The 24533-nt window shown below is 36.5% G+C and overlaps 1 protein-coding gene across 4 annotated transcripts in view; it reads left to right on the forward strand.

The window, feature by feature from the left end:
* The window catches only part of SBF2 (SET binding factor 2), a 382671-nt gene that overhangs the window by 316438 nt on the left and 41700 nt on the right, over nt 1-24533 (forward strand). For 2 of the 4 annotated variants that reach the window (XM_074372406.1, XM_074372409.1), the window contains exons 19-29: nt 329-591; nt 3037-3209; nt 4047-4120; nt 5615-5810; nt 8599-8726; nt 9957-10132; nt 12570-12715; nt 14723-14921; nt 20608-20804; nt 23042-23182; nt 24066-24161. In XM_074372406.1, coding sequence (XP_074228507.1) covers nt 329-591; nt 3037-3209; nt 4047-4120; nt 5615-5810; nt 8599-8726; nt 9957-10132; nt 12570-12715; nt 14723-14921; nt 20608-20804; nt 23042-23182; nt 24066-24161 — 1789 coding nt within the window. The remainder of the gene's footprint in view (nt 1-328; nt 592-3036; nt 3210-4046; nt 4121-5614; nt 5811-8598; nt 8727-9956; nt 10133-12569; nt 12716-14722; nt 14922-20607; nt 20805-23041; nt 23183-24065; nt 24162-24533) is intronic. The other 2 variants (XM_074372407.1, XM_074372408.1) reach the window with 2 other exon arrangements.

The following is a 24533-nucleotide window of genomic DNA, read 5'->3' on the forward strand; positions in this document are numbered from 1 at the left end:
CTTCAGGTCAACAGTTTGTTATAAATAACATCTTGAAGGGGATAGAGCCATAGAGATAAATAAATGCAGTGAAATATTAGCAGTGAGAAGGGTATATTCATCTGTGCTTTGCTGCTGCTTCCTTGGCCTTGTCACATGGTTCCACTCAAGTCCTGTTGGACTTGAGAAAAAAAGACTAGGTTTCATTTTGTTGTTGTTATTCTATTTTGTTTATGTATTTTCATTTTTACAGACATAGGTATTTAATAGATGAGTTATTAAAACAGCTTTCATGGTTTTTGAAGCTTGTGTGAAGTGGTAGATTTGGACTTTTTGCTTTGTCTTCTAGGACAAACTCCCTGATGACCAGTATCAGGAGAAGACAGCAATGGACCTGGCAGCTGAGCAGCTACGCCTTTGGCCAACTCTGAGCAAATCAACTCAGCAGGAACTGGTGCAACGTGAGGAAAGCACCGTCTTCAGTCAGGCCATTCACTTTGCAAACCTCATGGTCAACTTGCTAGTTCCACTAGATACAAGTAAAAACAAGCTCCTAAGAACGTCAGCACCAGGCGACTGGGAGAGTGGGAGCAACAGCATTGTCACAAACAGGTACCGAAATGTGGATGCACAGAGACCTATCTTCTGGGCTTGGCAGAGGATATAGAGTATTTTGGGTAAATAATACAGTACATATTTCAAAAAGTAACCATTTCTCCACCCTCAGACTTCCTCAGCTCTTCTCTGTTAAAAGACTTTCACTACATCCAGCTATTCTTAATCACCTCCCGTACTCTCTTCTCTTTCATGACCCCTGATTTTTCAGATGTCTCACTCACTACTGATCCAGCCCTCTGGTTACTGTCTGCCATGTTAATTTGTAGAAAGCACTCTGGAAAATTACTGATGAACTCCTTCTTGCCAAAGTGATTATTTGTTTCTTGGCCCTCCTTTTCCTCAGCTTATCTGTCGCATTTGCCTGTAATCAAGTGCTCAGCCATGCCTTGCTCTCAACCCTACTACTTCCCATACTAGTGAGGCTAAAACCCACAGACTGCAGGGCCTGACAGGATCTGGCCCCTGGCTACCGCTCAGACCTTACTTCCTATCACTCTTCTATCAACCAGACTGGTCTCCCTGCTGACCTAATCCTCCAGCACTCTAAGGATGATGCTGCCTCAGGGCCTTTGTAGTTGTTGTTCCTGAAGTCTGGGATAGTCTCCCTGAAATAGTCACAAGAGTCACTCCCTCACTTCACTTACTCTCTGCTCTAATATCACCCACCCAGAGAGGCTTTCCTGACTTCCCTGTCTCAAGTAGCACATTTGTCACTTTGTCCTACCTTTTTTTTTCTTTCATGATATTTTCTACAACCTGATTTATACTGAGTGGCTAAGGTACCTGTGTTCTTTAATGTTTTGAGATGATGTGATGGCCATGTTCACTGTTTAGCTTTACTTCTAACACCAATTCACCTAATATGGTTGGATTTGGACTAAAGAGAACTGGGCAAAGGAGTCTTTTCCATGATTAGCAGCCCAAAAGGGGGCATAGGAAGCAGGAGTATTTATTGAAAATGAGAACTGAATAAGCAACAAAGGCAGAGATTGAACATTCACATCGGCTTCATTTCAAATTCATTCCCTTCTCTTGTGTGATTTTTATCACCTACAGACGAATGATGGCTTCAGAGTGACCAAAGTGGTTATGATTCACTTAGAGAAAGAAGAATATTGACAACAGAAGGGTTCATAGGACAAATTTGTTCTTCCATTTGGAGGAATATGCTATTTTCTAAAAAAAATTTCTTTTACTTTGCCTACCAGGGAGATGTCCCCCAGTTGCCAAAGGCCAAAGATAACCATATTACTTTGTCTGTCTCCATGTGGTAATTAACTTGGGGGGATAAGTTTTTTCAGAAGGTTCAAGTATCAGATAATAAGTTAAAGAATCCCTTTTTGTTTTATTTTCTGTGGTTCCTGAATTCCTCTTAGAAGAATGACAGAAGGTATTCCTTACAAAAACAAACCTGGGTCAAAAGGACAGTGCTTCACAATAGCTTTCAGATATAGGCAACCAGAACATCATGTTTCACCATTGTCACTGATAAAGGAGCCATGGAGTTAAGTGAGGTCTACTTAAGTATACATCTCTTTGAGCAAGGTTAAATTGCTATGTAAATTCACTGTGATGTAGTAGTCATTCATTACATTTGAGTACTGACCATGATTTCTTGTTTTTTTTAATTTTTTATTGAAGTATAGTTGGTTTACAATGTTGTGTTAGTTTCAAGTGTATAGCAAAGTGATTGAGTTATATACATATATATTCTTTTTCAGATTCCTTTACATTATAGATTATTATAAGATATTGAATATAGTTCCCTGTGCTATACAGTAGGACCTTGTTGTATATCTATTTTATATATAGTAGTTTTTATCTGCTAATTCCAAACTCCTAATTTATCCCTCCCCCACCCTTCTTGCCCCCTTGGTAACTGTAAGTTTGTTTTCTATGTATGTGAGTCTGTTTCTGTTTTGTAAATTAGTTCATTTGGATCATATTTTAGATTCCACATAAAAGTGCTATCATATGATATTTGTCTTTGTCTGACTTACTTCACTTAATATGATAATCTCTAGGTCCATCCACATTACTGCAAATGGCATTATTTCATTCTTTTTTATGGCTGAGTAGTATTCCATTGTGTATATATGTATCACATCTTCTTTATTCATTCATTTGTTGATGGACATTTAGGTTGCTTCCATGTCTTGGCTATTGTAAATAGTGCTGCTATGAACGCTGAGGTGCATGTGTCTTTTCAAATTAAAGTTTTCTCTGGATAAGTGCCCAGGAGTGAGATTGCTGGATTATATGGCAACTCTATTTTCAGTTTTTTAAGGAACCTCCATACCATTTTCCATAGTGGCTGCATCAATTTACATTCCTACCGACAGTGTAGGAAGGTCCCTTTTTCTCCACACCTTCTTCAACATTTGTTATTTGTAGACTTTTTAATAATATGACCATGATTTCTTTCCTTGACTTTCTTAGTATTGCAGGAAGTGTAGCTGAGAGCTATGATACTGAAAGTGGGTTTGAAGATTCAGAGAATAATGACATTGCCAATTCTGTTGTGCGTTTCATTACCCGATTTATTGATAAAGTTTGTACAGAGAGTGGAGTTACTCAGGATCACATCAAGAGTCTTCATTGCATGATACCAGGTAATCACTTTGCAGATATTAGAGAACCAGAATATTGGAGATAATTGAGTAAGAATTATTTTTATTGGTCTTTTTCCAGCATCACACTTGACTTCCATGTAGTTTAGCCATGCTGTGTATTTATGTTTTGATTAGTTTTTAAAAGTATTTTTAAATTGTAGCAAAAAATGTGTATGTCTCTCATAAAATTTGTCATTTAAACTATTTTAAGTGTAAAATTCAGAGGCATTAAATATATTCACAGTGTTGTACAACTATCACCACTATCTGTTACAAAATCTTCTTATCACTCCAACAGACACTAAGACATTAAGCAACAGCTCTCCATTCTCCACCCCTAGTCCCTGGTAACCTCTAATCTACTTTCTACCTCTATGAATTTGCCTATTCTAGATGTTGCATATAAGTGAAGCCTTATAATACTTGTCCTTTTGTGTCTGGCTTAGTTCACTTCATATAATGTTTTCACAGTTTATTCACTGTTGTAGCAGGTATTGTAACTTCATTCCTTTTTATGACTGAATAATACTCTATTGTATGGATGTACCACATTTTGCTTATCCATTCATCTGTTGATGGACACTTGCATTGCTTTGACCTTCTAGGTATTGTGAATAGTGCTACTATGAATATTGACATACAAGTATCTGAGTCTTATTTTCAGTTCTTTTGGGTGTATACATGGGAGTGGAATTGCTGGGTCATATGGTAATTCTGCATTTAACTTTGTAAGGAATTGCCAAACTATGATTAGTTTTCAATTGTAAAATGTCTAGAATTTGTTTTAATTCTGCTTACTTTGTGCTCTTTCATTTTGAATACTCTGGCTCATCCTAGGAATTGTAGCTATGCACATTGAAACCCTAGAAGCAGTGCATCGAGAGAGTAGAAGACTTCCACCTATACAGAAGGTAATTATTCCAGGCTGCATGCTTTCAGGGTATAATAGCTATTAAAAACAGCCACAGTAGACTGCTGTGGCCTAGAAAGTACCTTCTCCTAACTTTTTACAGGGACTGGCTCTAGTTTTAATGATACATTAAAGTTTCAGAGGAGTTTACATGTAGATCCTCATAAAAAGGATACTGAAGTAGAATAGAGGATCAACAAATAAGCAGTAATAACCTCATGTTGAGTCTACTTTTATAGGCAGGGCATACCTTATGAACATTCTAAATTCCAAGCCCAAGCTACGATTTTATACCCTGCCTACTACTTCCTTAAAATAAAAAAAAAAAAGGACTTAAGGCAATTAGCATTAAAACACCAGTTTCCTGAATCTGTATGCGTTACAAGCATACATCAGAAACATCTGGGAAGTCTATTAAAAATTGAGAGTCCTGAACCCTAGCCCAGCTTCTTGAATTGGAGTACCTTGGACTTGGCCTGGGAATCCGTACTTTAACAAGCCTCCCAAATGATTATTTTTGCAGCTAGTCTGGCACCAGTCTATAGACTAGGGTTCAGGACTCTCATACCTATATAACAGAACTATTAAAAATAAATTCAAAGGAGAAACCAGAAGCCAGATGGATAGGAAAGATAATTTTATCAAATCTGAGACACGGTGATCATTATACTTTAGCTTTACATTTAGCTCTGAGCATCCTAGAGCTAACAAAAAGAATGGTACTGATTTATATAGTTTTTATTGCTCAGTAAACAGTAACTGTTATTAGATCTTCAGGACATACGGATTTTTTTTTCTGGCACTGAACTCTACAGAGTGTATCATGTGGTTCCTTATTTCCCAAGATGTATAAATGTTTGGCCATTTATTGTGTTAATCTTTAATGAAGGCCAAAAAGGGCGAGTTTCTTTAGAGGTGCATCCATTTTTTAAAAATATTTATTTTTTAAGTTTGCGAAGTAACAGTGCTTTTGTATAAAACTGAAGTATTAAAGAAGCACACATTGTACAAGGTGAAAGCCCCTCATGGTCTTCCCCACCTCCACCTCTGCCCTTAACCATGATAGCACTACCTTTAACAGTTTGGTTCATATTCTTATAGTTTTGTTTTCTTTTTTCCATAAAGCGGATCATAATATACATACTGGTTTGTAACTATTTTTTTACTCAACAGTGTATTCTGGCACTTTTCTATGTTAACACATACCAATCCATGTCACTCTTTTTAATGGTTGCAAAATGTTCCATTGAATAGGTATCTCAGACAGTTTGGTAATTTCCAATGATTTTACTGTTAATAGGCAGTACTGCAAAGAATCTTTTTGCATTTGGATGCAGAAACATCACTTCTGCCTCTTCCCAAATCTGTTTTCTCATTTTGTCTACTTGGAAAGTCTGGCTCAAATTTTTTAGATCTGTAACTAAAAAAGATAACCCTGATCTGAGGATTGGAAATCCCAGTAGAGTTGTGTTTAAAATACTTTTTCTGTTGTTAGCCCAAGATTCTCAGACCTGCTCTACTGCCAGGAGAAGAAATTGTTTGTGAAGGTCTTCGAGTCCTGCTGGATCCTGACGGAAGAGAAGAAGCTACCGGAGGCCTTCTTGGAGGCCCTCAGCTCCTGCCAGCGGAAGGAGCCTTGTTCCTCACCACATACAGAATTTTGTTCAGAGGGACTCCCCATGATCAGCTAGGTAGGGCTCGTATTTTGCTATCAGAACGTGGATACCTATGTGCTGCATGAGGGCTTTGATTCCATCCGTGTGGAGTGATTTATAGATCATTTCAGATTGAAAGTAGACCTTTTGCTACACAGGTATTTTATATAATACTTTTGTCTGTCAGTGCACATGTTAGTTTGGATCATAGGTTCTTATTTAAAAAACTAAGAATATCTTCTAAACAGCAAACAATGGTTCATCCACTGAAACTATCACAATTTCATGAGGCAGCATATTGTGACCTAGGGACATTCACAATATCCAGCTGCCAACAATATCCCCGGCTGATTTGCCTACCTTCTAAGTCCTGCAGTTAACTGTAAGGCTAAGGTTTTCCAGACACTTGATCCCTTTTGTGGAAGGATGTGCTAAGCAGTGCAGGATTGTAGAACATAAACTAACTAACGTGACTTTCCTCATTCCATTTCAACTAACCCCATTCCTCTCTTAGCAGACTTCTATTCACTAAACTCCCTCAACTTCTATTTCTATTTTCTACTACTCTCCATGGTCTTCTCTATTAGAAAGAAATGGCATGCCCTGTCAAGTCTGAACTGTCTTTTTAAAATCACTGTTGTCTCTATATAAACTGTTCTGGTTGACAGGAAAATCATATAAGGTTTTAGGTAAAACTGGGACTCCAAATCAAGAAGCTCAGGTCTAGATCACTGTTGACCAACCTTGATAAGTAAGTCCCCTAACCATTCTGGGTTTCAATTTCCTATTTTATAAAATTAGGAAATTGGGCTTACTGGGTGATAATTCAGTGGTCCTCAATCTTGACTGCGTATTTGAATTATCTGGGAAGCTTTAAAAAAAAAATTCTGGGCGCAACTCTCAGTTGAATTAGAATCTGAAATGGGATTCTAAGAAGGGAGAGACCCAGGCATCTATGTACCTTTAAGCCCCCAGAGTGATTATGATGCATACCTAGGATTAAGAAACTTTGGAATAAATAGTTACTAGAATTCCTTCCTCATCTGAAATTATTTATTCAGTAGCATTTGATGAGAATGTACTATGTGCTGTGCACTTTGTTAGACAGTGGAATTCAGATGTATAAAATGTGTCACCTTCAAAGTCTCACAGTTGTGTAATCCTTTGCTTGGATAGAATCAGAATGGCTTATCATCTTGGTCATAGAGATTGCTTACATATGAAACGCAAAAAGCTCATAAAATTCAATAAACAAAATGCATCAGTAGGAATAGTTGTGTTCATTTTGAGTAAGAGTGAAATATACAGCAAAGTATCTCAGCCCTCTCTTGTCACATTACTATAAATAAATTACATTTGTATTTGAAAGCAAATGTATTTTTAAAAGAAATTAAATAGCCGGTCTTTACAATTTTTGTACTATACCTTTTGTGTTTTGGGCTCTTAAGTCAGTAACCACAAACATACATTTTAGGCATATAAATATATGAGATACTCGGTCATTTAAATTGCTCTAATTTATTTCTTTTAAAGAAATCAAAGCCATATTTAATGTGAAAGCTTGTATTGTTCTCTTGTTTTTTCCTAACAATTTTTGGGTTAATGTTGCATTTTAAGGAAAATTATTTGTATCAGAGAAAACCTTTGTATTTGCCTCTTTCATTTTCATTTTAAGTTAATTCAAAATTTAAAATTTCTCCTTAAATAACATAGAAATCTGATCATTTCATGTGTTATTTAAGCATAACTTGTTACATATACCCTAGAACTGAAGTCAGTGTACATTCTGATTTTGTTTCGCCTCTGGGTGTGAGAGGATAATCAGAATTTTCCAGGTTAGGAATTTACAGGTTAAAGGAATGAGGAATTCTGATAATAATTAGTGGGTTAACATATGGGCTCTAAGTGAGATAAACCTAGTTCAGATCTCACCCGCTCTGGCTTACTGCTGAGGGGCCTTGCCCATAGCTACTCCTGCTCTGTTACTTGTACCACTGCCTGAACTGTGCCCCTTTTCCCCTCTGCTAATCCAAGCCTGCATTCTCTTCAAAGTTCACCTTCCCTCCCACTCCTCCCAGGAATCACTCTCTAGCCATCTAGCATGCAGAAAGCTTCTCTCTTTTTAGAATATTTAGTGGTTTGTTCTCTCAAACCTAGGAGATAATTACATGTTATGGTATCCTGTGTGTGGCTCTCCTCTCCCCTGGGGAACCATGAGCTCTCCAAGGGAGGCTTCGTGTGTGTTACTCCTTTTCTAGATGCTCATCTTTGTACCCTCGGATACTTGATAAATGATTATTTATATTTTCCCTTTCTTGCTTTAATATTTAAGCTCCTGAAATCTTGGACCTCAGCCCAGTCCTTTATCTTCTGAAGGCACATGTACGTAGGTGCAGCACCTTTATATAGAAACACACTTTAAAAACCTTTTCTCTTTTGCTTTATTCCTACATTAAATATCATAAATATGTTTTCATTATTTGAAGATGCTTCTTTTTTTCTGTATAAAACCTGCCTTCTTACAAGATTGCTTTAAGCATGATGATCTTGTGCGGTACACGATAGATTGGGGAAATAGAATCAAAGGCACGCAGGCTGTGACAGTTCCTTCACTCCAGGAAAGGATTGTATCTCAGGAGTGAATTGCCATGCAACAAAATTAATGAATGCGATCCTAGAATCATGGCACTTTCTCTCACAGCATTCCTGAGCTTTGTCCTTTCCAGATACATTTTACCAGCAGAGGCTGATGAAATAAGCAGCAGAGACTCTAGAAATAAGCTATAAAGTGCTGTCGCTGAGTCTGTGTCCTGTCTTCCTATAGTTGGTGAGCAGACAGTTGTGCGAAGTTTTCCCATTGCCTCCATCACCAAGGAGAAGAAGATCACAATGCAGAACCAGCTACAGCAGAACATGCAAGAAGGACTGCAGATCACATCAGCATCTTTTCAGGTATTAAGAAAGGGAGCCATTCTTCTACTGTTTAAAAGTTTTCTACAGATGATGTCATGGCCACTTTCTTTTGGTCATGTGGTCAGAAGTTAGAGATTGAGGAGGATCAGAGGGTCTGAGAGGGTATCTTCAACTGAGTCAACTCGTGAGTAGTACTGGATTTAATCCTCCCTTTCCTGAGCCCTGAAGCCAACTCAGAGTAGTCAGATTATTTGTCAATACTTATGACCTTAGAAATTCAGACACAGACAATTGACTCTTATTGTCTGCCAAGTCATACCTCAATTTGTGTTTGATAAAGCCTTTAGATAGCAGGTAGTTCTCTTGGCATCTATTTCAGAAGGAAACACACTGTGGCTCTTCGGTGGAAAAGACAAAGCTCTGAGAATTATGGCTAGGGCTAAAATACTGTTGGTTCTGAGTAACCCCTGATAAAGTAAAGGTTTTTTCAGGGGGCTCTGAATATATCAGAACTTGTAGAATTACTGATGCAATTGACACTGGAAGAGTGATATTTTCTTAGTTTTCCCTTTTTTATAATTCTCAGTCTGTGGCATTGTACTCTTCCCATTCTTCATGTCTTGTCCCTGACTTCTCAGATTTCCAGGGGTTCCAATTCTTGCCTTATTCCTTCCAGTCAAGAACTTTCCCTAGTACCACCACATGCTAGTTGTGTGAACAGTGAGGCTACTGATCTCTAGGCCTAGACCTTCTCCCGTCACCTGAGAGCAGTGACCTCCTAGGGATTTCTTCACTGTTCCAACTGCCAGAGGACTCTCAACTAGAATATTGCATGGCTATCCTGGTTAGGATTCTAGTCAAACTGAAATTTTTCTTCCTAGATTTATAGTATCTCTTGGTAGGAAGAGAACTTCTTAGGTCAAATTCCCTATCTAGAACCAACCACTGATAAATGAGAAGGACATGTTTCCTACTTCAGCCACTGTAAGTTAATTTCCATATTCCATCATAGAAAAGATAATCTTAAAGAAACCTAACTTCAAAATACATGATTTTCCTTGCCAACTAACCATCTATGACAAGTAAACCTCTCTGAGCCTTGCTTTTTTATTTTTTAATTTAAAAATTGTATTGCATGATATCCAAGGTCCCTTCAACCTCGAAACTCTTGCCATTGAGTATGTTATTTTTTGTTATTTCAGTAATTTGGAGGGAAATTACCTGGAAATCCTTAGTGTTTCTGATGTGTTTAATTTCTTTTGTCTCTAGTTGATTAAAGTAGCATTTGATGAAGAAGTGAGTCCAGAAGTAGTAGAGATCTTTAAGAAACAGCTGATGAAGTTCCGTTATCCTCAGTCCATTTTTACCACCTTTGCTTTTGCTGCTGGACAGACTACCCCGCAAATAATTTTACCTAAACAGAAGGAAAAGAACACTTCCTTTCGGTAAGAAGACAGTCGGGTTTCTTCATCTCAGCCCTCCCACAGTTGACTGTCAGGAGGACTGACCTTTCTTTGGGGTCAGTATGTGACTGTTCTTTTTGTTCGCCGTTTTGTCAAATCCATTGAACCAAACTCAAAGTTATGGAACAGCAGCGGTAATAATATGTAACGATCATGTCCATTGCTCTTGATGCATTTTTCAAAATGTGGAATTCTGTTTTCCCTTTTTCCTGTATTGATCACTAACTTCCTTTAGCAGACCCTTTAGTTTTCATTAATATCCAAGCCTAAGAGACAGTTTTGCTTTGATCTAGAGATGAGAGCCTTTATTTTTTTCTTTTTAACTTTTTGTTTAGATATAATTTCAAATTTGTAAAAAAGTTACAACATAATACAAAGAGTTCCTGTGTACCCTTTACCCAGATTCACCAGTTGTTTTTGTTTAGCTCCATTTTCTTTATCATTATCTCATACATATTTTTTTCTAAACCATTTGAGCTACATATGTAATGCTCCTTTATCTTTAAATACATCACTATATATTTCCTAAGAACAAAGGCATTACCTTACATAACCACAGTGTAATAATCATAACCAGGAAATGTAATTGGCATAAAATTTTTATCTAACCCAGCATCCATATTCAAATTTTGATCAATTTTATGATCCTTTATAGCAACTTTTTTTTTTCTGTCTGGTACAGGATCCAATCTAGGATCAGACACTGCCTTTAGTTGTCATTTCTTTACTAGGAACTCTTATTTTCTGATGAAAATGTTTAGGAATTTATGTTGAAACTTTTAAATTTCAGTTATTACAAAATAACAACTGCTTTAAATTTTTCATCAATTAGTGATAAAATACAAGGATTAAAATTTTAGTCCATTTATCATTAATCACCTGGAATTTGGGCATTTGCCGGAAAAAATGACATTTAGAGAGTACTCTGCAGACTGTGGAGAAAAGGCCATTATTTGCCTGCAAGCTGGGTAGGCTGGAGGTTACAGGAGATTGAAGGTCCAGACAGTATGTCATTTCTAAATTGCTTAGCTAGCCACCTGTACCACTGTTAGCTGGTAAGCAAAAGAGACCACGCATATCCAGGTATAAGATGCTGAAGATGCATGACCAGCTTTCTAGGCATTTACAATGGTGAGACAAGCATCTCATCTTAGCACTGTGGGGTCACAAAGGAGCCTATGATATTCATTATCCCAGCCCTCTGTGGAAGAAAGAAAGCTTTGTATGGTGTTGTATGTTTAGAAACTGTGGGGGGGTGTGAAATTATATATATATCTATAAAATCGAGCTTATTCTAAGCTACAACAGAGATATATCAATTTTAAATTTTAAGGTATCTTAGAATTGTCTTGCATATATAAAACAAAAGATACAGCTCTAGCTGGAAAAAATTCAACAATCCCTCTGAGTTTAAGTTACACCTAAAGTGATTCACAATAGGAAATTTAGGGAATACTAGTATTCTGTGACTTCTAATGATTATCTAAAACGTATTTCATAATCCTCAGATTTATATTTCAGATGACTAAAGACAAGGTCTGGTAAAACTATTTAACAGTTAAAGAATCCTTATCACTTTCACCAAATGACAAGAAAACACAAAGAGTTCTCTTCTCTATGGAAGAGAAGAACATAATCAAAAACAATCTTACCTGAAACTTTTCATCTCAGTGTGATTATTCAGGAAAGTCATTCTTTTCTAATTCTTTGATTTGTAAATATCAAGAAAAAACAAACCATTGAAATAAATAAAGTACTTTTAGGTACAAATGACTTAAATCCTAGTTTCTCCTCTAATTAAAGCTGATTCTCAAAAGGATACTCGAATTTCTGATCTCTTATTTTTTCTCTTCTCAAAAAGGGGAATTATGTTACTCTTTTCTATATTTCAGAAAGTTTATAGTGTCAGAAGTCAGGACACCACACATACACATTTAAAACACTTAAGAAACGAGTAAAGGTGGTAACAACTATAGCTGTCGTATGATCTCAAAGAAAATCCTGAGAGTTTGAATCAGTAGAGGAGGAGGCAGGGTGGCTTTCCATGCGGGAGGACTTCCACAAACATAGTTTGTAAGAACTGGTGGAGGAGGTGGCATGGCTAACCAAGTGGATTAGGGGCATGCTTGACCAAAAAGCCAAACTGAGGCGTTTTGATTTGGGATGATAAGTAGTTTGTGTCCCACTCTAAGTTCTTGCATTTTTTGCCTAAAACAGTGTCCTGATGATAAGTCTTTTATGGGAAATTAATCTGCCGCCACATTAAAAAGTGATCTAACAAGGAGAGGCTTAGTGAAGGTCTGGACAGTACTAGTGGTTGTGGGACTGGAGAAGAATGAGTTGAGCAATGTAATTATCAAAAAATATAAATGGCATATTCATATTAAATTGACATTCTCTTTGGTTTTATGACTTGTAGCACGTTCTCAAAAACAATTGTGAAAGGTGCCAAAAGGGCAGGGAAAATGACAATTGGGCGGCAGTATTTATTGAAGAGGAGGACAGGGACGATTGTGGAAGAGAGAGTGAATCGTCCTGGATGGAATGAAGAGGATGACATATCCGGTATGTGGGAATTTGCTTTTCCTTCATGAATGAACCTTATTCTTTCTTCCGATATGAGTAAGAACAAGAGACTAAGTCATAGTTGCACTTAAACCTCACTCTTAGAAACCTAGATTTCATAAGAAAATTGGAGGCACTTACCAGCTTCTCAGAATTGGGGAAAAAAAATTTTTTCCCCCAATATTCTATTGTTCAGATAAGATTTTGTTAAATTGTATGCCTCCTCTACTAAGTCTACAATGATTGGCCATTGTTATGTGGGTGTCATTAAACAGAGAAAGGAAAAACCCCACTGCATAGGAAATTTATAAAGGAGTCTCCATACCTTATTGTTATGGCATAAGAATAAGGAAATAAGGACATTAAATATTCAAAGTTGAAGATTTGGGTCTTTGGTAAGAACATTGTGGATGCTCTCAATCAAAATGAGGAGCCTGAGAAGAAGGGATTCTTAAATGATAAGAAAAAAAATGCCTGCTAAATATTTAAAAGAACAAATCTGGGAAGCTGAGATACCTCTCAGTCAGGAAAATAGTCAGAAAATCAGTAGCAAAATGTTTCATTGACTGTTTTCTGTTCCTTAACCTAGTATCAAACATGTATTTGGAATTAACACTGGAGAGACAAGATGCCACTGCACCCTTTTCCTTCTCAGGCTCTTAGGATCAATCACCAGTGATTACACAACTGCTTTTACTACTGCTGATAACAACAGCAAGAACAGTTTAAAGAAAGAAGCCTCATCTTCAGAGAGATCACTGGATAAGGGTCTCCACTCAGTATGTGTATCTGCAGGCTTGCTTCTGGGGGCAGGGTAAAGACCCACTGCTGCATTACTGAAACGACCATTTATTGGAACCCTGGCCTCCTCGCAGCCACATGGAAAGCAGTAAAAAAATTACTGCTACCCGTTACTTTTGACTCTTTTAATTCAGGGTTTTTGTAATTTCACAGAACAAAAACTTACTTTGGTTATTCCACCAAAAGACCAAGTTTTTAATGTTCTTTGCTCCTGTGAAAATAAAAGACCAACATAAATCTGATACCTGATAATATATTTGTATTGTGAAGTTCACAAACCAAAACCCAAAGTCTTACATTTGTAGGAATAAGCTGGGTTTTTTCCCTTTTAATGGAAAAGAGCCATATCATTCCCTTTGACATTAGAACTTTGAGTACATCTCCAAAAACTTTGAAAGCTTAATTTGACTTCTCTCACTTTAAAAATAAATAGGAAAGTAAATTAGAACAGTTTTAACATGGAATTTTTTTTGTTGTTAGAACATGCAGTACCAATTAGGAATGTTGTGGGGGTTTTTTTTCAGTCCTCCCTAAAATACTTGGTTATTGGGTAAATTCTTCCAACATCTGAAATCTTAAAGGATTCTGTAACCTGTGATTGCAAAATTATTAGGGAGTTTCCCATGTACACCACATCCTCTGACAAAATATAACTTCCACCAAGTATAACTTCTTCATATCTCTCTAAGAAAGGTCTTTTTCCACTAGTAAGTTTCTGCTTAATCTATAAAGTGATAAGAGTTTATGATCTTTAATTAACTGAAACCTGGAATGATGAGTTTGTGTAGTGATCATGTTAGAGATCGATTTTACTGACAGGTTAGTGTCTCAGAAAGTATGAGTGTTTATTCTACAGAGTCCTAAATAGAAATTACTCCAGTTGGACATTAATAAGCAAGCCTGACTGAAACAGAAAAAAATGGGAATGAATTCAAAATTGTATTGTTTTTAGAAAATTTGAGTCAATTTCCCTGACATTTTGAGTTAAGTGAGCTCTCGATATTTTATTTTCTGTTTATTAATGTTTTAATTTGTGTTTGAGCATAATGATTCCTCATAGAAGTTACATGATTTAATTTGTGACATACATGGCACCTGCAGCCCTAATATAAACCTCTCTTGATTAAGGATCCTCTTCAAAAGGAAGTGTTTAATCCTCTACTCTGAGCTATATCATTTCTTCAAAACCTATTTCTGCCATCGCAGTTTCAGATGATAGTGAGCTCCCCACAAGTACCACCCTGAAGGCCTCAGAGAAGTCTACAATGGAACAGTTAGTGGAAAAAGCTTGTTTCAGAGACTATCAGCGTTTAGGTTTGGGAACCATAAGTGGCAGCTCTTCTCGCTCAAAACCAGAGTACTTTCGAATCACTGCTTCCAACAGGATGTATTCACTCTGCCGGAGGTAAGTGTGTTAATGGTCTCCAAAAAGAGACCTTCTTTCCTTCCTTCCACTTGGTCTTGAATGGGCTGTTTGCATCCATAGCCCAGAGAGAAAGATGCTAGAAAATAGGAGCAAGGTGTCCGGGGTGTGTGTGTTTGAGGGACACCTTCTGTGCAGCATGTACACGTATCTCACTGGCATTCTCAGACATACAGTTGCCTATGTTAGATCAGAAGGTGAACGATCCCCTTTATGAATTTCCTATATTTGCCTTTCTTTTCCCACTTGCTTCTCTTCTGTAATGCCTGAGATAACTTGAAGTAAGAATAGGATTTTCCCAGGCAGAGAAGAGAGATGAAGATCTGCTGTAGGCCAGGGTTCTGCAAAAGTTTTCTTTAAAGGACCAGACAGTATGTATTTTCAGTTTTGTAGACCATATGTTCTCTTGTTACTGCCACTCAACTCTGCCATACAAGCAGTCATAGTATGCAAATAAATGGGCGAGGTTGCTTTTGGCCCACAGGCTGTAATTTGCTGACCCAAGTGTAGGCATGGTTTCCTTATGCTGTCTAATTAGAATTTTTTCAAGGGATATTACTTAAAGAATGTAAATGAACACATTTTCTTTATTCTTGTATCTCTTGCTGTTTTGTATATCTGTTAAGCACTATTCCATGCTTTACATCCTTTAAAACTACATTTCCATCATCCACAGGGTTAATCATTTTCATCTCCAGGTAAGTTCTTTTCTTTGCATTTGTAAATTCCTGGTTTGATTAAATATAATAATGCTTTGAAAGCATTTTGTACATTGTAAGCTTTGTACATATTTTAAAAGTTGTCTTAATATTACTATTAGTTTCAACCCCACTGTTCTTGAGCAACTATAGATATCTCATTTTAAATGACAATTTAAATGTGCAAATATCAGTGTGAAACTTAAGAAACAAGTTGGGAATATAGTTTGAGATTTGGGACAAATAAAATTATTGCATTAAGTACTGAAAGGCTGTGATTTTGTTGAGTATGCAGTAATTTTTCTGGATACTCTTCTAACTTCTAACTAAATTCTCTTTGTAGATGAGTGTAAGCAATGGTGTAAGGTGTGATATCCTGCTATTTGGAAAGCTTGCTATCAAAATCATACCTGCCAGTGGGAAAATAGATGTTATTTATCACTTCAGTCTGTCAGAAGCAAAATAAAATTTTAACAGACCATGTATTAGAACACTTATTATAAAGAGTTCATGCTGATATAAAATAATATATATCCCTCAAGCTATTAGAGGGAAGGAAATGGAATAATTTTTTAAAAATCCAAAAGAAAGCAAGAAAGAAGAGAAAAAGAAGCATAGAACAGGTGGAACAAATAGAAAGCAAGTAGTAAGATGGTAAATTTAACTCAAATATATCATTAATTATGTTGCTTATAAACTGATAAATGCTCCAGTTAGAAGAAGGTAATCAAAAATGTTTAAAGCTCTATGCTGTTTTTAAGATGTGTATCTAATGTACAAGATTACAAAAAGGTTGAAAGTAAACAGAACAAATACCCCATGCAAAACTACCTTTTAAAAAAGCTACTGTCACTATATAAATATTAAAGTAGATTTTAAAGTAAAATTTTACTAGCAATAAAGAAGGATGGTTCATAATGACAAAAGGTTAATTTCACACACAATTTATTATAACCAAGTATAGTTTATTATGAGAATACAGAACTGGCTTGACAATTGAAAATCAGTCAGCATAATTTACCACATTAAAAGAATTAAGTGTTATAATTTCATTATATACAGAAAAGCATTTTATAAAATGTAATATGTATTTATGATTTTTTTGTAAAAGAACTCTAAGCAAATTAGAAATATAGGGAAAGTTCATTAATCTAGTAAATATATTTTTTAAAAAGCCTACAGCAAAAATCACTTAATGGTAAACTATTGAAAACTTTTATTCTGCAATCAAAATAAGATAAGAATGTCCACTATCACCACTTCTATTCAGTATTGCACTGGAAGTCTTAGAAAGTGCAAAAAGACTTGAAAAATAAGTAATAGAAAGTATAAAGATCAAAAAGAAAGAAATAAAACTGTTATTCACAGACGATCTTACTGTACACATAGAAATATGAAGGAATCTACAGATAAATTTTTTAAATTAATAAGTGAATTTAATTTAGCACAGTCATGGGTACAAGGATAGTATACAAAAACTAGTCATTAATATACCAAAAACAAATAATTAAAGATGAAATTTTAAGTGATGTTATTTTGGTACTACTGATACTATTTAGAGTAACACTAAAAAATGTTAAATATTTAGTAATAAATCAAATTACAGGGTGTGTAAAACCTCTACATAGAACAGTCAAAACAATATTAAGGATCATTGAAGGTATAAATAAATAGAGACTTAATGTTTTTGGACTAGAATACTCAATACTCTAAAACTGTGATTTCTCCAGACATTGATCTATAGAGTTAGTTCAGTCCCAATCAAAATCCCAGCAAAATGTTTATAGAAATTGAAAAGATGATTCTAAGAGTTATATTAAAATACAAAAGGCCAAAACTAGTCAGGATAGTAGGAGTAACACTACAGGATATCAAGACTTTTAATAAAGCTACAGTGAGTAAGGCAGTGTAGGGTTCACACAGAGATAAACATAAACAGACCATTGGAGCAACGTAGGGAATGTAGAAACATCTCAACATATAAGAACAGTTGGTTTAAGATAAAAATAGCATTTAAAAGCAGTAGATAAAAGATGTTTTTTCAACAAATGGTACTGGATATCCACTGAAGAAAAAAATTAATTTTGACCCCTCGACAAAAATCAATTTCTGTTGGTCTGTAGATCTACATGTAAAAGGTTAAAACAATAAAGCTTCTAGAAGATAGGAGAATATCTTCATGACCTTGAAGTAGGGAAAGACTTAAGACTAGGAAAAACACTATCCGTAAAGTAAAAGGTTAGTAAATTGAGAACTTCTGTATATCAAAAGACATCATTAAGAGAGTAAAAAGGCAATTTAAAAATGGCAAGACACATAAACAGGCACTTCACAAAAGAGAATATCCTGGTGGACAACAAATATCTGAAAAGATGTTTGTATGGCTCTTAGTATAACTGATGCCATCTTGGGCCCGTACAGTTTCTCCTGTCCTCCTCCTGACCCCACCCAGGACTGTACTGTGCAGTGAATCACTTTTCTGTCATCAAGAGCTCTGTAGTTCATAGATACTGTTTAATAATCATTAGGACCAGGTAGCCTCTATGCTCTGTTAGTCTCTAAACAATGATGGAAACCTTCCCTGACGTATTTCCAGTGCCCATGAGACTAGTTACCTGTTCATAAATCTTACCTTAGGAATGCACATCCTGTTTCCAGGCACCTACCCTCTTATCCTAGGTTAAGTATTAAAATTGTACCAGTGGCCCCTCAGCAGCCTGGAGCGCAGCTACGCGTGTCTCCTTATCGTTGACGACACGATCTAGATCCCAGCCTGTGAATAAGTTACCCTGTAATAAACTAACCCATTAATTATATGGAGCTGCCTGCCTCATTTTTCTGCCTCAAGATGCCTTCTCAGGTAGGTGGGCACTTTTGTTCCTCTCCATCCTCCAACAATGCTCAACCTGTTAGCTTCAGATAAATACAAATTAAAGTTCCAGTGAGACTACTTTATACCTGCAAAAATGGTTAAAATTTAAAAGACCAACAATAGAAAATACTAGTAAGAGTGTTGAGCAAGTGAAACTCCTTATTGCTGGTGTGACTGTAAATTGGTTAAACAACTTTGGAAAGCTGTCTGGCAGCATCTACTAAACTTCTAGACATCTATTGAACATATGCACAATTGGTTATCTATCTATTGGAAATTCTGTTCCATCTAGGAATGTATATGATGCATATGTACTCCCAAAAGACATCTATAAGAATATTTATGGCAAAATTTTCTTACATAGTCAAAAACTAGAAACTACTCAAAATCAACAATAGAAGAATAAGTAAATAAATAGTGTGATCACATAGAGGGATACCATGCAGTAATGAAAATGAGCAAACTACAGTTAAATGCAATAGCATGGATAGATCTCATGAACATACTGTTGAGACAAAGAAGCCAGACACAAAAGAATAAATTCTATTGGTTCCTTTTTTGTAAAATTCAAAAAACAGGCAAAAGTTAATCCATGCTGTTAGCAGTCAAGGATAGTGATAAATTTTGATGAAGAGGAGGAGGGAAAAACAGTGATTGGGAGGAGACAGGGATTTCTTAGATGCTGGTAATGGACCTTTTCTTGACCTAGGTGGTAGTGATATGGATTTATTTTGGTGTTAATTCATTTATATTTCAAGCATTTGTATGTGTGTTTTTCTTTGATTAAAAAGTTTTCAGAGTAGCTCCTGAAGCCCAGTCAACTTCATGAGGCTTACTCTGGAGCGCATGCCTGATGGCTCTGGGTGATGGGATAGGGTGAGTGGCAGTGTAAATGGATGTATCTTTCATTGACAAATGAGACTGGTGCTGAGAGTAGCCTCTGCTGGTCTTCAGGCTCTGTACTATGTTCCCCAGCACCAGTGACTGTCCAGCTAAGACTCAACCCCATGCCTGGGACAGGAGAGTCTTAGGTCCTGTGTGTAACAGAGTGTGGTCTGTGGTGCTCATGCCTCATGAAAGGAGGGGATAGGGGAAAGGAAACTGGTTCTTTCCCAGTTACTGAAACAGTACCTGAAGCCATTAAGCATTACTCCCTTATCTAATACACAAAATTATTGTAGTATCTAGAAGCAAGTGAGGCAAAAAATAGATATTAAGAGTTCGAAATAGAGGGCCCTAATGATAGAACTGCTTTTCACGTCTTCATGAACAATTACGTCTACAGCTAAGTCTCTTTACCAGTTTGTGGTATTAGAAAAATATAGCCTATAATTTTGTGAAGCTCCAAAGTGCTAAGCTTTCAGAATTCTTCCAAGGTATCTGTGGTTAAATATGGAAATTTAAATTGGCATTCACTAAAGTCATTGATGGTTATGATTTATTGACCATACACTAGATTTTCTCTCCCTACTCTCAACACTGGCATATAGCAAGATAAGGGATTAAAAGTTCTGGAAATGGATAGTTGTGATGATTACACAATATTGTGACTTAAACACCACTGACTTGTGCACTGAAAAATGTTACAGTTAAATTTAAATGTTAAATTTCATACTAGGTATATTTTACCACAATAAACAAAATCACACACAAAAAAAGACCTGGGATTAGAGGTTGGGAGGTTATTAAAATGAAATCTATTTAGTCTTATATTTCTAAATAAAATAAAGGAGAGCAGTGCTCTGAAACCTGCCTGTCTTCTTGTATTTACTGTTCTATGAAAACAGGTACTCTTGTCTGTTTTTTATTTTCCTAGCATAATATTCTTTAATTTTATGAGCTAATCTTTTTTAAAAATTATCAATATATAGTGTTAATAAAATATTTAAACTCACTTGATATTTGAACGTTTTGTTTTCATACAAAAATCATTTGGTTTTGATTTTTAATTCTTTCACTCTCAGGCAGTCAATGAATATGTTTCTGAATCCTAGAAAATTACTATATTATGATATTCATATCTTATATTCTCTCTCCCTGTTTTTTCTTCTCCTCTCCACCCCCAATCATTCTCTTTCTCTCTTCCTCATCCCTGAAGCTATCCTGGCCTTTTAGTTGTACCTCAGGCTATACAGGACAGTAGTTTACCAAGAGTAGCCCGCTGCTATCGACACAATCGCCTGCCTGTTGTGTGTTGGAAGAACTCAAGAAGCGGTACCCTGCTCCTCCGATCTGGAGGATTCCATGGGAAGGGAGTAGTTGGGCTTTTTAAATCTCAGAACTCCCCTCAGGCAGGTAAGCAGTTCTCTACAGCACTAACCTAATCCTTTCACTTTGGAGTCTTCCAGAAAATAAAGGAAGTAAAATTTGGGAGTGCCAGCTGTGCCCTTTCATCAGGCCTCTCCCACGTAGACTTTTCCACTGCGCTGTATGCAACAAATACGACTTAAACAAGAACTGGACTTGACAATGTGGAGCTCCACTGTGAATTTGACATCTTATTTAACATGTCTGTCTGTATTTGGATTTTAATAGAAATTAACATAATAGTCTTTGGTTCTAGTCTCTTTTCATTTCAGCAAACAAGAATATCCTAAAAAAGAAAAACAGAAACTATTACACTAACCTTTTTCTTTTCTTTTGGGAAGCATCCATACATATTTATCAGCTTCAGAAGCAAGTAGGGATTCTGCCCCATGTGATATGATATCCTGTCTCATTCCTACAAGTCACACACATACACACACACACACACCAGCAAACTAATGACCAAAATGCTGCTTTGGGAGCTCTCCAGCAGAGAGGTTTTTAGGAAGCTAGAGGCTGGCCAACTTGAGAAAAAAATACTAAGTGCTGCTTCCCCTTTTTCTGGGGATATTTTTGAGCACCATGTCTGAGGTCTTGAAGTCAGTCAGGAGCTATATTTTGCTAACCTTTCTCATAACTCCTAGCTTAAAGTAGATACTCAGTAAAATTAAACAAGGACCATTAAGATATCAGATCCAATTTAGGAATGGCTGCATTGCTTCCTCTTTGGAAGTGAGCTAACTCAAGTTCAGTGGTTCAGTAGGTGAAACACGTGTTTTTTGATATCTCTTTATTCTCATCCATTCCCTCCTGAATGTCTTTGATCACTCAGTTGACTGAGGGCACTACACACACAATGCTATGTTGTTGTTGTTGTTGTTGTTGTTGTTGTTGTTGTTGTTCTTGCTGCTGCTGCTGCTGCTGCTGCTGCTGCTGCTGCTGCTGCTGCTGCTGCTGCTGCTGCTGCTGCTGCTGCTGCTGCTGCTGTTATTGTTATTCCACCTGGCTTGGTGTCTCAACATTGGTATAACTGAAGGCAGTTGGCTTTTAACTGCTTCTGCCCTGAGGAATCCTCCCAAGTTACATAATGGATATAATAGAACACAGCATATGTAGGTTACATAAAGTGAATCATTTCAGGAGTGATATCACTGAGCTTTTAGTTGGAAAAAATTTAAACTGTTTTATTCTACTGATTTCTGATTTTTTACTCTAATATAAATTTACTACATTTCATATTTTTGAGCTCACACAGTTGCTCACATTTTAATCTTTTAAATTGGGATGCAACTTACAATTCACGTTATCAGAAAGAATTGTGTCATGTTTTAAATGGCAGAGTTTTTTATTCTTTGTACATAAAATAATGCTGCATCTTATAATTGGTGACAACTTAGAATTTATAAAATATGATGGCATCTTAAAGTTGATAAAATATAGTAATATAATAATGCTAATTATATATTTCCTATTCAAGTTGTAAGAAAATTTGTTAATATCTATTGTTCTTCCAGTGAGTCCCTCCTGATGTCACTTTAAAGTGGTTGGGCCAATTTCAGTGTTTCTGTTTTACTCCACACAAGCTAGGGTGAGACTCCCTCCAACCCAGAATTGCTCTCTCGGTTGTTTCCATCTGTACATACTTTTTGATCCTCTTATGAAAGGACCAGAGAATTTGGCAGTAGATGTTCCTGTCTTATCACCTTCCTCCATTCTTCCCACAACAGCCTTCTACAAGATCATGTCCCCTGTTGGGCCTATGTCACAGAACTGGGGAAAAGTTACTAGTGTTGGGAAATTCTCGCTTCTGCCCATTCTGGGATGCTAAGGGAACTTGCTCTATCTTCTGCTCCCAAACAGTAGTGTGGACAGGATGGTTGGGGAAGGTCATCAAGGAGATGTTGTCTTTTATGAATCTTTGCTTTGAGTTGGTTGGATAATGAGAAACTACACCTGTGCTTGGAAGGATAGCCCTGTGCTGGTTTTCCAGATGTGGGCTTTTTCTGGAAGGATGATGAGGCAATCAAGAAGCAGGTGTGGTGAAACCAGTATCATAGGAGGATTAGCGATTTAATAGTTTGGAGCTCTAAGTGAGGCTGATTTCTGTACTTGGGTGTGGTAACTTTAAGACTGTGTATAGAAAATATAAGCATAAATATATAGAGAGAACCTGTTTTATTAACACAGAGACAATTTGTTTTATTTAATGTCTTTTCCTTTCATAGCTCCTACCTCCTCCTTAGAATCTTCCAGTAGCATAGAACAAGAGAAGTACTTGCAAGCCTTACTCAGTGCAGTTTCAGTCCATCAGAAACTCAGTGGCAATAACACCCTTACTGTCAGGCCGGCACTTGCTCTGTCTCCAGGTAAGATTTGATAATACTTTTCTTCTTGACAGCGATGAAAGGTCATATTCATTCTTAGGGTTAGTCTCTTTAGTTATTTGTATTGTTCTTTCAACATGACTCCTAAGTGTTTTACCTGTGGGGCTATAACTTCAGCTCCTTTTACTTAGAAATCAGAGTACCACTATTAATTTCTATGTAACCAGATTCAGAGATTCACCTATGTCCTTTTTAAAAGAGTAATAGGAGAAGTGATGGGAAACATAAAGTCACCTGTTTTTTTTTTCCTGGAATCTATTTTACATAGATTTTTAAATATTAGAGTTGAATGTGTAAGTTGAATACCTGTTTATTAAATGTTTATTTATTAAAATCATCATGTATAAATTTGAAATTCCTGAAATTTCTGCAGCCTTTTATGATTTGCAGTACAGTTTGTTTTCACTAGATTTGGATGAAGCCATTAAGACTTGTACTAATATTCTGTTTCAGTTATCATGTGATGGAACCCCAAAGGGTTCATGTAGAGGTAACCCTAATGTGTTAGACACAGGAGCATGTGACTTGAGAAGTTGGTCTCCTTGGCTTAATCAGCTATTTGAATTAGCTCAACATAAGCAGAAAGTGGCTTTTCTTGTAAAGTAACACCATGCATGCCTTGCTTCATTTATCATTAAATTCTCTGATTGCACTTGCCAAACCTAACTCTCTGTAATCTTGCAAATGTGTGTATCTCTGAGGAAATAGTAACAGTGCCTTGTTATCTCTATTAAAGCTTTGGGTACTTAAAAAGTACAGTGTTTGGCAGCAATTAGACCTGCTACACGTGAAGATAACTTTTTGTCATTTGAGTAATGTTAACCCGAACAACATGGTTTTTGTTCTTCTTTTTGGCTGACTTTAGGGACTGAAAGGAGGACTTCAAGAATGTCCACTGTGCTTAAGCAGGTAGTGCCAGGACATTTGGATGTAAACCCATCCAATAGCTTTGCTCGAGGAGGTTAGTAAGATTGATTTTATAACTGAGCACTGATACAACCTTAAAAGCAAAAACCTTTTTTCTAGATAGTGATACTTTAAATCAACTAATTATGGTTAAATTTGTTTTTAATTATCTTTTCTAAATGAATGATCAAATTTATTACTAGCTTGGTGACAGATGAGTTTAGTCTCATGGAACAAGAGGTATAACAATTGCTGAAATCTTACATACTGATTTGTTTAGAAGCACTGGGAGGGGAGGGGAGCTAAATGTGTAAATGGTGGCTCAGCCTTGGCAGCACTCCATGGTGCTTCAGGTTTGCAGGGTAGAAAGACTGCACACAGAGGCCTGAAAAGCTAGGGAGGTGTGATCCCAGACTCAAAGGCCGTG

This window comes from Camelus bactrianus, chromosome 10 (genome assembly GCF_048773025.1).
Source record: "Camelus bactrianus isolate YW-2024 breed Bactrian camel chromosome 10, ASM4877302v1, whole genome shotgun sequence".
Lineage (NCBI taxonomy): Eukaryota > Metazoa > Chordata > Mammalia > Artiodactyla > Camelidae > Camelus > Camelus bactrianus.